The following is a 14,133-nucleotide window of genomic DNA, read 5'->3' as shown; positions in this document are numbered from 1 at the left end:
GGGATCAGATCTCTTTCCTCCCTACCCTTTCATCACCTATGGCTACCACACTGAAGTGCAAAAATCCAGATGACCACAAGTTAGCAGCTAAGAAGTCCTAAAAAAATCTAAGCTACTGCTGCCATTAGATGCTCCCCAGATTTATAAACCCCAGACCTGATACAGGTAGTCCTTGACTTACAGCCACAATTCATCCCAAAATTCTGTTGCTAAGTGAGACAGTTGTTAAGTGAGTCTTGACCCCATTTTATGACCTTTCTTGCCACACTTGAGTGAATCAATGCAGTCGTTGAATTAGTAACACGGTTGTTAAGTGAATTTGGCTTCCCCATTGTCTTTCCTTGTCAAAAGGTTGCAAAAGGGGATCACATGACCCCAGGACACTGCAACCGTCATAAATATGAATCAAATTTTGATCACACGACCAAGGGGATGCTGAAATGGTTCTAAGTGTGGAAAATGGTCATAAGTCACTTTTTTCAGTGCTGTTGTAAATTTGAACGGTCACTAAACAAATAGTTGTAAATTGAGGACTACAGCTACAGAAGATGAGATACACTGTTGTCATAGCCAATTTTGATTGTTATTGTGTAAACTCTTCTTTTACATACAGTGGGGGAAGAATACAATTCAGAAAGAGTAGGAATTACAGTTGCAGAATTGTAAATGCAAGATACAGTAAGCATGATATCATGTTCCCTAAGGAGAGGAAGAAACTTTGCTATGGTCTGGCTTCCATTCCTTTTACATACATACCTGTGGAGCGCCATACATATATAAAACAAGGGCTTCATGTTTAGGTATCACACACCAAGCCTTTTGCCATGTTTTCGATTTTTCCAAATACTGTAGAAAACTACATATCACACTATTCCCTGACACTTCTGCTGATTCAATCTGTAGAGATAAAAGGAAGGTGGTTAAGGAATTCTAAAAAGATCATAATAATTGTTCATAATTCATCAGACAATAATTGGTAAGGAATAAAATCATAGCAAATTCTTCTTCTTCTTCTTCTTGTGCCATATCCGTTATCGGACATTGACGATCATGTTGGTGATCCTGTTTTTATCAGCAGCTGCACAAAAAAGTGCTGCTGAGTTTTGTCTAAACCAATCCCTTAGATTTTGAAGCCACAATGTTCTTCTTTTGCCTGGACCTCGTTTGCCTTCAATCTTTCCCTGGAGGATTCAATGGAGTATGCCATAGCAAATTAAGTCACAAAAATGACTTAAGCCCTGCTGGTGGCTTGGTATTTCAACTATTCATCAAAGAAACATGACATGGAAGCAATGTAATCTTGTGGAAATAGAATGAAAATGGAAGAATTGCTGACCTTTTAAAAAATATTTAATAATCAATCAATTCCAGGGAGCATTTTCTTCATTTAACTCAAAGTGCCATTTAGAAGAAATCAAAAAAGAAACTCATAAAGTAGCTTATAACAAAAGGCTTTGTCTTCCCTCTGGCTTCTTCTGAAGTCCTTCTTGAAAGTAGCATTGTCAAGTTTTTTACAAAGTAAAAAACTATGGTTGAGTATGTTTGCCTCTAAAGAGCAGTTGGTGTGGGTTTGTTGCACCAAAATAATCCTTGGATATTAAAGAAGCAATAATGAGCTTTTAAAAATAGCTGATAGAACCAGCAGCACTGGAAACTTCTGCTGAATTGCAATTTATAAGCTTATTTGCAATTTTGGAAGGATGGATTTGCTTTAGTAAAGTCTGCCCATCTCGGCTAAATTCTGTCACTTTTCCTTCTCCCTCTTCTCTACCTTTAGCAGTCAAAACTGTGTCCAACGGAAATCCAAGGAACACTATCATTTTCAAAATGTGAAGACTCATGGTTGAGGTGAAAGCTTTGTATCTCTGCATACAGTGCTAAATTACAATTTGCAACTCAGCACAGCCAGTGTGACCAACCAAATTAGCTAGGCTGATTTCATGGATGTCATCAGAGGCAGCATATTTTAAAATGGTTTTTTGGCACCCAAGGAATGAGTCACATGCAATTTTCTGCATGCAAACATAAATTTAGCCTTTGGCTAGTTAGTTCTCATGAATGGCTTCCTGACTGCATGCTATTTTAAGTAATTATGAGAATTATCAATGCCATTTTAACAGAATAACAGAGTTGGAAGGGACCTTGAAGGTCATCTAGTCCAACCCTCTGCTCAGGCAGGAGACCCTGTACCATTTCAGACAAGTGGCTGTCCAGTCTCTTCTTAAAAGCCTCTTTTGAAGGCAAGCTGTTCCACTGGTTAACAGCCCCCTTTTTCTGCATTCTTTCCAGAGTCTCTGCATCTTTTTTATAATATGGTGACCAAAACTGGATGCAGTAAGTGTGGTCTTATTACTTTTAAGTTAATAAAACATTTTATTAAAACATTTTAAGTTCATAAAATGGGGGTAGGCAACAAAGATACAAAGCAATGTAAATAAGCATTAAACAAAACCCAACATATTTTAATCCTTTAAATTTCATACCTCCAAGATTCCTCTTTTTTTCTTTTCTTCACTATCAGTGCACCCTGTTATAATGTGGTAGCAATCTTTACAGACTTTGTTCAGTTTATTGCCATCATACTCAAGATGAGCTTTATAATCAGAACATTTCCAGCAAACCACCTTAAGAAAAAAAAAAAGGAAAAACTGAGTTACTTTGGAACATTAGTTTGCTTCCAAACATTAGTTCCAAACACCATTTGCCACGGTGAGATTTTTACTAAAGGATTAATTTATTCTACAATGATAGCAATCAAACATGAACTCCATCCAGTGTTCTAAAACAGGACTGTTCAGGCACTTAGCACCACCTCTCAAAGACAAACATAATTAAAGAGCAGCAAAAGAAGGTAAGGATAATATTGACCTTAACTTTCAGTTGAGAAAAAGCTGTAAACTATATCATGAACATCAGTATCATGGTTAATTCAGGAATCAAAAGTTTGTTTCTGTGTTCACCAAAGTATCACTAGACTTGGACAGTCAATACGTGTACCAGTAAATGTGATGTACAAAAATATGAATGTATAATTTAACATCTATGAATTATCCAATTAAAAATATCACAGAAATAAAATTCTTCCAACTAGAGATTAAAATTGGTACTCTGAAAAAGAAAATTTCCAAAGATAACTTGAAACCAGCTGAAGATGATCAGTTGGAGGATCAAATAGCTTATGACAGTTCAGAATAGAGATCAGACGGAGGACACCAGCAAGGAAGTAAAATGAAATCAGTTGTGCTTATTTTAACTATCAAGTTAATAAAACATTTTATTAAAATACTTTAAGTCAGGGATCTTCAAACTTGGCCCTTTTATGACTTGTGGACTTCAACTCCCAGAATTCCTTAGCCAGGCACGCTGGCTGAGGAATTCTGGGAGTTGAAGTCCACAAGTCATAAAAGGGCCAAGTTTGAAGACCCCTGCTTTAAGTTAATAAAATGTCAAAAGGAACCATTTACAGAAAAATTTCCTGCATTGGCCATAAGGGGGCGCAGATTTGGTTCACAAGTGGTTCACAGATTCTGACTTCCTGCCACAGCAAGTGTCAGCTGAAACAAAACAGCATTTAAAAGCAATCACCAGATGGAGTTTCTGAACAAGTTTTTGGCAGCTTCAGCAACTGTTAACCAGCAGATGTGGCTTTGTGCTTACATGCCCACAAGCTCGGCAATGATGTCTCCTCCTTGTTAGTGCATTAAATGGCTCTTTGCATTTCATACACATAGTCACTTCATTGTCTCGGATCCATCTTGGGGCTCTCTTCCCGAGCTCAGCAGTCTCAGAGGAGGGAAAAAAAATAAATTGTGGAACATTATTAGAAGAAAAGGTAATTAACTTTCTGTCTGAAAATTCAGTGGAATGACAGGCTAATCTTAAAAGTAAATAACAGATGTGGATGCTACCATAAACAACAGCTGCATATTTAGGATTGAAAGATATTCAAGATTAGTTTGATGCTTTGCATTTTCCCTTGACAGCAGTAACCAAATCCAGTGATGTAGGAAAAGGCAGGGAATGCCAAAGATTAAAATAGCCATACATAAATAAATTCTAATAGCAATTATGGGAAAAGAAAAGAGACATAGATACTTGGATCCTAACTTTCATGGCAGCTGGGCTTCAATCCCATTAACTACAGTAGACCTTAAACCAGGAAAAGATGTTCAAATGAGCACAGCACTCTTTATATATGCAAAAAGAGGGATGAAGAGAATTTCTGTAGAGATCAGAACAAATGGATTAACCAAAAAGACAGCTATGTTGTGCGATAATTAGAAATGGAATCTAAATTTAAATGTTAGTTATGTTTTGTTTGTTGACTGAATAAAGAATAAAGTGCAATTATCACAGTATGTATCTCTCTTGCATTTTTTTTATGTCTCCCTTTGGAACTCTTTCATTGTTTTCTAAAGAAATGCTTCTTTTCCCAATATTATGTACAATCCGTTGACTTAGTTTTTTTTTTAAAATGTGCAATAGAAAAAGGAGTGAGAAATGTTGAGCAGGAAATCACACAGAGTTTTTAAAAGACAAAACAAAACTCTTATAACTCTTATCATGAATGAACAGTAATTGGAATGAAAGATTTATAACATAGTTGTGGCTGTTTACAGAAGACTGTCAGCACCATATATGCTTGTCTGTTCTCTCAGTCTTGACTTTTACATCATAGAATAATTTGGTAGATACAATAAATCTTCAAGTGAGTCTGAAGTTGGTGCAGCCTCATAAATTGAAATGATATATAAATACCTTTGCCATGTAGATGACAGATACCACTTTGCCATGCTGAATTTGACTCACACTATTATCTTTTCTCTCTCCTATTATTCCTGCTTCCATCCACACCCTTCTTCTCTTTCTTTTGGCAAATCAGACCATCTCCTGAACAGACATCTCTGTACAGGTCTATCCATATCGATACATTACAATACAGTGAATAAAAATAGGCCCATATGAGCGTTTACATGACGTGAAAGGTCATTCTAATGACAAACTAATCTGTTTCATGACTGATTTTCATTTTTTTCTGATATGGACTTTTGAATTAATATGAGCAGACAGGAGTATACACAATCCAAAAGTTACACTCAACTTACAGAAACTTCAATAGGCATGTCATCGTATTCTTTTGCAATTGCATTTCTGAATGTTTCATTTCTTTGCTGAAAAGCATCTATAGTACTCTGAAGAGTCTGGAATCAATGAAATGGAGAAAGAATATCAAATTTAACATAACAGAAGAGTAAACGATTAAATGTCAGACCAAAATGAATACTAGAGATAGATACATGCTTGATTCCAGTAACTAACTTTTTAACTCAACAAACATTGGATGTTTAATTTCAAAAGAATCATGACAACAACAGTAGAGGAATAGCCATATTACCTAATTGCATATAAAGCGTCAATCTTAGCACATTTATTGCATATTTGGATATAACAAGTCAGGTGTATTTACCTTTATCCATTCTTCTTTGTCTTGCTCAGAGCTAAAGAACACAGTTGGAGATAATGGTTAAAAGCATGTTCAGAAATTGTTAATAAGCTAAAGCCATTTTACATGGCAAGGCATACAAATGCTGAAGCATATAAAAAGGTACTTATTGAAAACATCAAAAATATCTAATTGCAAGAAAAAAGAGAACTGGGATGCTGGATTCAAAAACTGATGCCTTTCAACTGTGCATGATTAAACCTTTGTTGAAGTATGACATCTGAAATGAGCTCAGAATGATATTTCACATGTATGTATACCAGAATAATGTCTCTAATGCAGTGTCCCCCAACCTTTTGGGAACTAGGGATCAGTTCTGTGGAGAGAGGTTTTTCCATGGACCAGAGGGTGTGTGGTTTCACGTGTTGCCGGGATCCCATAGAGGGGTCTTTACTTGTTTGCATGGCCCGGGTTCTGGCACACCAGGGACCATTACCGGTCCATGGACTGGGGATTGGCGACCCCTGCTCTAAAGCACTCTGCATGTGTGGATGCAAATTCCACTTAGACTTAGCAAATTGTTCTGGTTAATTCAAGGCTGGATTTCTCCCATCTCTGATCTTTGCTTCCACTTTCCAGAAATAAAGTCATTTAAAGTTGTAGCTATTGATCTGAATTGTACTGAGAAGTGAACTTTGTCACTATGTATATAAAAAAAGAGAAGTTCCATAATTCTCATCAACAGGTCATTTACATAAAAGCCACTTAGCAGTTTCTTTTCCATTCCTGTCCCCTCTCTAAGTGTAGGCAAGCTTGGGCGCAAGTGATTGCTTTCATAGTATCTAAGTCTTCTGTAGTGATACATTAACAGTTCCACTACAGGTGACTTAATATAATATAGTACTGCCTAAAAATCAGTGCTCTGATGCTTTCTGTTTGCAGAAATAAAGAATTTTTTGCTAGGGCTGTGCAGATTTGAAAGCAAAAAGATGTTCGGAATATGCAAGGATCCAAACAGAGCAATAGTTGCACATGATCGCTGCTTTAAAGAGTTGCACCCAGATTGCACCTGCTACTGCCAAATAATGGTTTTGCCTTCAAATAAGCATATAATCAAAGAGATACCTATGATTATAGGAATGCCTATGGGACATCATATTTTCCCTAAGAACATCAAAGGCTGTGACTTGCTTTCACTTTCATGGAATCAGAATAACAGAATAACTAAACAGACCAATGGTTCTGTTCCATGACTCCAGACTGTGTAGCTGCATGGTAAAAATAAATCTTATCATCTGTGTCAACTACTAGAACATGAGAGGTTTAATAAGATAATACTCTAGGCATTTAAGTCTTAGAGATACAGACAGAGACTGTATAAATTGATCTAATCAAACATTAAGTTCTGTTTCTCACAGGGTTGCAGTAATGGCTCTATGAGATCAACAGGAAGCAATCATCTCTATAACAAAATGCACCTTATAACCACAAGCATCAATTTGCACTCTTGTGGAATCAAACAAAGACAAATTCTTCTGGTAAAGAAAATCCTTAGGGCAAACTAATGCAATTTTTATGGGGATGAAGATTACTGTTTATCAGTATAAGACATGTACTCAATAACATAAGAAGGAAGATGTAGCTGGTATTACAAACATTTATCTAGCCTTTTTATTTATGCTCATTAAAAAAACAGAAGAGATTGTGTACTATGGAAAGGACCCTAAAGAAACTCTTCATGTCATAGAGACATAGAGCGTCCTGCAATCCACTAATTATAAATAAACAAACATGACAATTAACTATTATTCCACAGTATTTAATATAAACAGAATTCAGTTAACAGTGTTAAGTATATCTAATATATTTCTTCAATCTAAGGACTTATTTGGTTTCAATAGTGAAATGTTCCAAGTGATTTTTGTAATTTTAATATAGGTTATTCTTGGATCTCTTCAGGCCAGATATACTTTCAAGCAACTTGATACCTTCTGCTCAACATTTCCATTGAAACTGGAGATCAGGTTCTACTCAACCTATGACAGCAATTAAACCCAACATTTCTGTTGTTAAGCAAGGCAATTGTTAAATGGGTTTTGCCCCATTTTACGACCATTTTAACGACTGTTAAGTGAATCGCTGCAGTTATTAAGTGAATTATAGTCATCAAGTGAATTTAGCTTCCTCCTTTGACTTTGCTTGAATGGGAAGGTTATAAATGGTGATCACATGACCCCCCAAGTGCCCAAATTTTGATCATGTGACCATGCAGATGTTACAACAGTTGTAAGTGTGAAAAACAGTTATAAGTCACTTTTTTTAGAGTTATAAGTAAATTCAAATGATCATTAAACAAATGGTTTTAAGTCAAGGGCTACAGGAATCTAACTGACCTGGCGGGATTAGGGGAAAGGTCAAAAGTCAACAAAAAATCAGCTGGGGAAAGCTACCAGCATGCTGGCTGAGGAATTCTGGGAGTTGAAGTCCACACATTTTAAAGTTGCCAAGTTTGAAAATGCTGACCTAAAACCCATCATGTCCTTTCAATCACACATTTTGAATTTCACTAAGAAGAATGAAAAGAACCACTGCTTTCCAAACACAAGCCAGATATATACCAGTTTTCAATATCTCTGCTCTAGGACTCTAAACTTTTACTTTCATGTGACTATGTTTCATAGTAACAATCTTAAACTCACTTCTTACCTGGCCTGCAACTCTAAAGTTCGTTCTTTCCCAGACACTTGGAAAGTGTGTGGGTATTCTTCATTGTGGGTTTCTACAATCTTCATACCATCAATGCCTACTCTTGTCCGGACTGTAAACTTAGATCCCACTAAGCTGAATTTTGGTACACAGTACAGCAACATGTTATTGAACTGAAAAAAACAACAACAACAATATACCAAAAGACATTAGTGTCCACAATTATATTAAGTGGATTATATTGAACAAAAAGCATTAACTTTCCAATGTGAAAGTTGTGTCTTAGTGAAAGAAAAATAAGAAAGATATTAATTAATAAGTGGTTAGCATAACTAACTTTGCTACAATCTTCCCAGGATATTCACTCTTTCAACATACAATATAGTATAACCTGAGAGAAATGTTACATTTGCCATTGTGCAAAATAAGTACGCGTTTCATAAAGGATTAAAGTAGTGAAGCCATTTTTATTTTGTTTAATGTTTACTTTAAAAAAAAAAAGTTCTTTGGTTTTGAAAGTACAGCTTGCCTGGAAGCTGATTTTGAGTGTAGAGAGTGTGAATTATTTTCTGGGAATACTTTTAAGTACAGAAAAGGATTGTGAAGATTGTTCTAAGGATTTTAGCCACATCTGTGTTACACAAACTTCTTTTAGAACTTAACTGACTTTGAGTTAAATCTGGCCTTAAATATAAACATGACTTTTAGGAAGAAGGCTGGAATACAAGTATAGAAATTTAATTCCCTCTTCACAAAAGAGAGAAAAAAATAGTTAGAAAAATAGTTTTGAAACTAACAGAAGGCATTTAAGTGTTTTCAGTAGGCACATGTCAGGCATGGGTCCACACATGAAAGTCCAATTAAATTAATTTATTGCTTCACATGCCAATGCACAGGAATCTTCTCAACTAACAGGTAGTACCTGCTTCTAGTTAGAGAAAAGTCCATGGGATTTAAGGGGGGATTGGACTTAGTCTGCTTGTGGCTATGTAGGGATTCTAGGCTGATTCCTCTTTTAACTCTGCCCCCAGATTCTGCCACTCTTCCTCCTACAGCACCAAGATGTACTAGTTAAATACACCATTCATTACTTATCCATTCAAAAATAGGGGACATGGGATTAAGAGAAGGTAGCCTGGTAGACAATTTCATAAGAATCCTTTTATTAATCTATAATCTAGTATTTATTTATTTGAATTTATTACCACCTGTCATCTCCTCCCCACTCCACATTGCTTTTTTGTAAACTTCCACCTGCAAACTGGGAAGTTTCCTTTCTCAGTATACATAAGCGCCCCTTATCATTTAATTATGTTTCAGCCCTTTATTTGCATCAACATTAGTTCTAGTTAGAATTAACCATGGTTCCTGGTCCTGTCTGAAGTAAATTATAAGGCTGTTTAAGAGGAAGGCATGTTCATATTTAGCACTGCTTCAAAAGTTATGTTAAGAACAATTAGGAACACTATACTAGAAAGAGAACTACAGAAAGTCAATTTGGAAATCTTTCCTTGTAGGAAAAAAACACAGCACTGAAATAGCACTTCCCCTTCACCTGCACAAAGATAAAAATCCATTGTTAAAGACATTTGAAATGGTAGTCAGAGGAAAATACTTACTAAGAAGAGATATCTTTCTTGAGCTGATGTGTTACGAGCAGCAAGCTTAAGTATTTGCCCTTCTTTTATCAGTTCATTTGAAGGGTTGACAATATCTTCTTCTTCCCCTAACATTTCATACACTTCTAGTAACTTCTTCAAATTTTCCTTTTTCATCAAAATAAAACAAATGACAAAATTGATGTGAGTTCCTTGCAACTTTTTTATGAAAATTGCAAAAGACAGAAAGCATTGGTTTTAAAAATTAAATTATAGCCTTGTTTTTATACATAAAACATTTCTGTAGCAAAACAGTTGACCCTGGGCAGTGTCACATTTTTAAATGACCTTCCTGGTGAGAGAGTTCCATTAGTCAATACATATATTTTAAAAATAGCAGTAAAATATTGAAGTATTATGTTCATTCACTGAAAAGAATAAAAAAATACTAGTGTGCACCCAAATTTTTCCTGAGGCTTGGGTGAGATGTATCTCAGGATAATTCTATTTGGTGTTTAACAGAAGTTCCAGAATTGCTAGGACAATTAACCAGTGGAACAGAAATCGTGGGCACTCCATCACTGGAGATTTTTAAGAAGAGACTAGACAGTCACTTGTCTGAGATGGTATAGGTTCTCCTGCTTGAGCAGGGGGCTGGACTAGAAGACCTCCAAGGTCCCTTCCAGTTCTATTCTGTTCTGTTCTAAATTAATGATTAGGACCATTCATTAAATTATGGCACAAAAAAAACTTATTTAAGCCTATACACAAGAATCTATTAATCTAAAGTTCAATATTAAATTGGCATCAGATAAGGATCAATGGAATTCAAGACAGGATGGACTTGGATTATTTGTGACAATGTAAGGACTCTAAGCTGATGACATGTTTAAATCCACCCCCCCAGCTCTGCTCACTCTTCTACACCAATAGCCTCATGGGTTATGAAGAGGATGAAACAAAGAGTTCATTTATTTACTTTAAAGATTTATATAGATAGATTTAGAAACTCACAAACGTATTCTATAAAGGTAACACATTAAAAAAAAGATGTTTCATCAGATATATTGCACAGTTCACATATAGCAGTTCTATAATTTTCTCCTGAAATTTCAGCCAAGGCCAAAGAACATCTCGTTTCCTCAAGACTGGAAAAGCCAAAATATTGGTCATGTACAAAAACAAGAAAAGTGTTCTAAGAATTGTGCAAAGATGCAGTTCCTTTGGGGGAAATCATGTACGACAAAATCAGGAGCAGGTGTACTTGCCAAAATAAATGGCAACTGCTTTAATTGCCCTTCTGGTAGTGTAGGAACTTTTGGGAAAATGAATGTAATATTTTAATAAAAATAGTACTTCTCACTTAAGAATCCATAAAATTGATAGTTATCCATAAGATTTAAATACAGGTAGTCTTCGACTTACAACCATTTGTTTAGTGACCATTTGAAGTTACAATGGCATTGAAAAAGGAGACTTATGACCAGGGCTTTTTTTGTCATAGAATGCACCGGAACAGAGTTCCGGCACCTTTTTTCGATGGATTTTCCAGAGTTGTGTTCTTTTCCTATTGTTTCCCTTCCTATCCTTGTTTGTTTTTGAAAATACCCCGCTGGCGGTACGGTGCAAGCGGGGTCCCCTCCGGTGCTGTCTGCCTCCTCTAGGAGGAGCCATGAGGCGCTGGAGCACAACAGCCACAGTGTGGCTTGATTGGCTGGGTCAGATCAGCCGATAGTGGCAGTGGGAGACACATAAACATGGAGGCCATCTTTCACGAGAGGATGAGTGAGTCTTTTGCCTTCCCTTATAAAAGGTAGGGTGTGAGGTTAAAAAGAGGCGAAGCCAGAGGAAAGAAAGGCGACTGACGTGGAAGTTTGCCCAATAGCGAAACTTTGCTGTTTTGATTCCTTGGGTAGTTCAAAGGCTGGGATGTCTATAAAAATCTCTTTTTAGTTTTTTATACTTTATATTCAAACTGCAGAGGGAAAGAATAAGAATAAAGCCAATGTCTTGTGATTTGGAGGTATTATTAATAATAATAATAGATATTAATTATGTATTGGTCAGATGTAAAGGTAGACCTACAATATGAGGTTTAATCCGATCTATTTATTAAATTGGTTTAACTTAAAGGTAAATTAAAAGTAATCTGTTCATTGACAAAGTTTCAACTTTAATTTGTTTCAAGTCAATATCCATATTAAACTCCAAATGTAAATTTTTCCACCTTGTTTGACAACTTCTTAAAAATAATTCAATCTATTACAAGCAACCAAATTTTGTTTTATTGGGCCAATTTCATTCCACATAGAAAGCTGACATTTCCACTCATTAAACTAAATGGGTATCCCAGTGGTAAATATCCCAAAAGATTAATAAAATGCCTTCTTGTAATTTAAAGCCACCCAGTGCATGGTAACATTAATAGTATTAACTTAACTTGAATAAAATCCTAGTCTTTTAGATACACTAAAAATTGAAGGGTTTTTTTTTTCAACTACAAAGGTAAATCTTGTAGGGTAGGCAAGGCGGGTTGTATGACATGTGTGAGTTTGGGCACTTTTTTTTTTTTTTTTACAAAAAAAAGCACTGCTTATGGTTGTTTCACACATACAACAGTTGCAGCACCTCCATGGACACATGATAAAAATTCAGACGCTGGGCTATTGACATGTTATTTATGACGATCGCCGTATTCTGGGGACATGTGATCCCCTTTGCAATTTTCAGACAAGCAAAGTCAATGGGAAAGCCAGATTCACTTAACAATAGTAACGGTGTTACTAATTTAACAAGTGAAGTGGTTCACTTAACAAGTGTGGGAAGAAAGATCGTAAAATGGGGCAAAACTCACTTAACAATTGTCTTGCTTAGCAATGGGCTCAGTTGTGGTTGTAAGTTGAAGACTGCCTATAATAATAACTAAAATGCAGATTCTGCAAACAGAAAATGCCAAATAAGTTACTCACCATTTTCCGAATGGCACTATTAGAGTGACTTGCAGCTGTGGATATAATTTCCAAGGACTCTAGGGAAGAAATGGAAAATAAAAAAGATTATTTCTTATCCTTAATATTTTAAAAGTTAACTTGCATATACCCTATTTTTTTTAAAAAAAAGAGCTGACAAACTAAATTAAGTAGCCATATACTCTCTAGCATAGCAAGTTTCCTTAGAACTAGCTTTTCACATGACTATCTATCTATACATACATATACATATCTATACACACACACACACAGAGAGAGAGATACACATCCTCAGAGCAACAGAGACTTCCTGCAGCCAACATAGATATGTTAAACTTGAATATTAAATGGTCATGATAATGCATCTTTTACTGAAATGAAGCATAAAACAAGTCCTTGGCAGAATAATTTTTCCGCTATGTAAAATGCAAATCCAGCTATTAATTCAAATTGTCACTGCCAGCTCAGTCACTTTAAACTGGAATATGTATGAAAATGACTGCTATGCTTGTCTTTTTGACACCAAATGAAATCTGCGTAAGTCAGTTAAGGGCAAGGATATGACAGGCCTGCCACTATGCTGAAGGAAAACTAATCTTAACCTCCTTATTCAAATTTCAGAAAAAACAGAGTCCATTAATTTAATCAAGGAAATAGACCTTTGGAAAAAAAAGAATCATAACATATATCTTTCTGTGGTTTGAGTTAACAAACCAATCTCTTATTTAAAGATTTGCACAAAACTATTATGAGCATTCATGGAATGAAATGAATGAAATAATTTGGAAAAAAAATGGAAACCCTTTTTTAAAAACCATAATTTAAAAAGAATACCTTTAAAATTACAACTAATTTATGACAGTAGCAAAAACAATCAGAAATTAAAATTGAATATAGTATGTCAGTAAGAGAATGCATACTGATATGCTGATATACTTATTTCCTCTTGCATTCCAGTATACAACTGAAATGCAAGAAAAAATAAGATTTTTTTTCATCCCGACAACCAAAGAAAAATAGAGAACTGTAAAATAGTTCCTCTTTCGCTTTATGCAGAATGCACACAAACATTACTTTCAGCATCTTTCCAATCAAGAGAATCTGCAGGCAATTTTCTCAAATAATCCTTCAACAGCATCTCGTATCTTGGAATTCGTTGTACAGGTTCTAGCATGTGATGTTGCAAAGTCAGATTTCCACAAGCTTTCTGTTTCTAGAAAAAAAAATGAAAACTGTTAATATACATCTTGTATAAGACAGGTAGTCCTCAGCTTTAATAATTTGGATTCAGTGGAATTTTAGATCTCCTAGTTTTCATTAGCCACATATGACCCACACTTTAGACAACTTAAGTTTATAATTTCATGGGTAGAATATTAGATAACTATAGGCACTTTCAAATTGTTTCCAGAAGGCA

At 35.4% G+C, this 14,133-nt stretch overlaps 1 protein-coding gene across 4 annotated transcripts in view; it reads right to left on the bottom strand.

The window, feature by feature from the left end:
* Positions 1-14,133, bottom strand: part of FGD4 (FYVE, RhoGEF and PH domain containing 4) — a 136,220-nt gene that overhangs the window by 8,282 nt on the left and 113,805 nt on the right. For all 4 annotated transcript variants that reach the window (XM_039342322.1, XM_039342324.1, XM_039342325.1 and 1 more), the window contains exons 8-16: positions 13,791-13,929; positions 12,717-12,775; positions 9,769-9,915; positions 8,150-8,322; positions 5,468-5,498; positions 5,106-5,201; positions 3,658-3,783; positions 2,484-2,624; positions 757-897 (exon numbers count right to left, since the gene is read on the bottom strand). In XM_039342322.1, the coding sequence (XP_039198256.1) occupies positions 757-897; positions 2,484-2,624; positions 3,658-3,783; positions 5,106-5,201; positions 5,468-5,498; positions 8,150-8,322; positions 9,769-9,915; positions 12,717-12,775; positions 13,791-13,929 (1,053 nt within the window). The remainder of the gene's footprint in view (positions 1-756; positions 898-2,483; positions 2,625-3,657; positions 3,784-5,105; positions 5,202-5,467; positions 5,499-8,149; positions 8,323-9,768; positions 9,916-12,716; positions 12,776-13,790; positions 13,930-14,133) is intronic.

The sequence above is a fragment of the Crotalus tigris genome, unplaced genomic scaffold (genome assembly GCF_016545835.1).
Source record: "Crotalus tigris isolate CLP2741 ecotype Arizona unplaced genomic scaffold, ASM1654583v1 scf7180000017789.496130, whole genome shotgun sequence".
Classification (NCBI taxonomy): Eukaryota; Metazoa; Chordata; class Lepidosauria; order Squamata; family Viperidae; genus Crotalus; species Crotalus tigris.
Note: the sequence above shows the minus strand (reverse complement) of the source record. Positions and strands in the feature narration are given on the sequence as shown.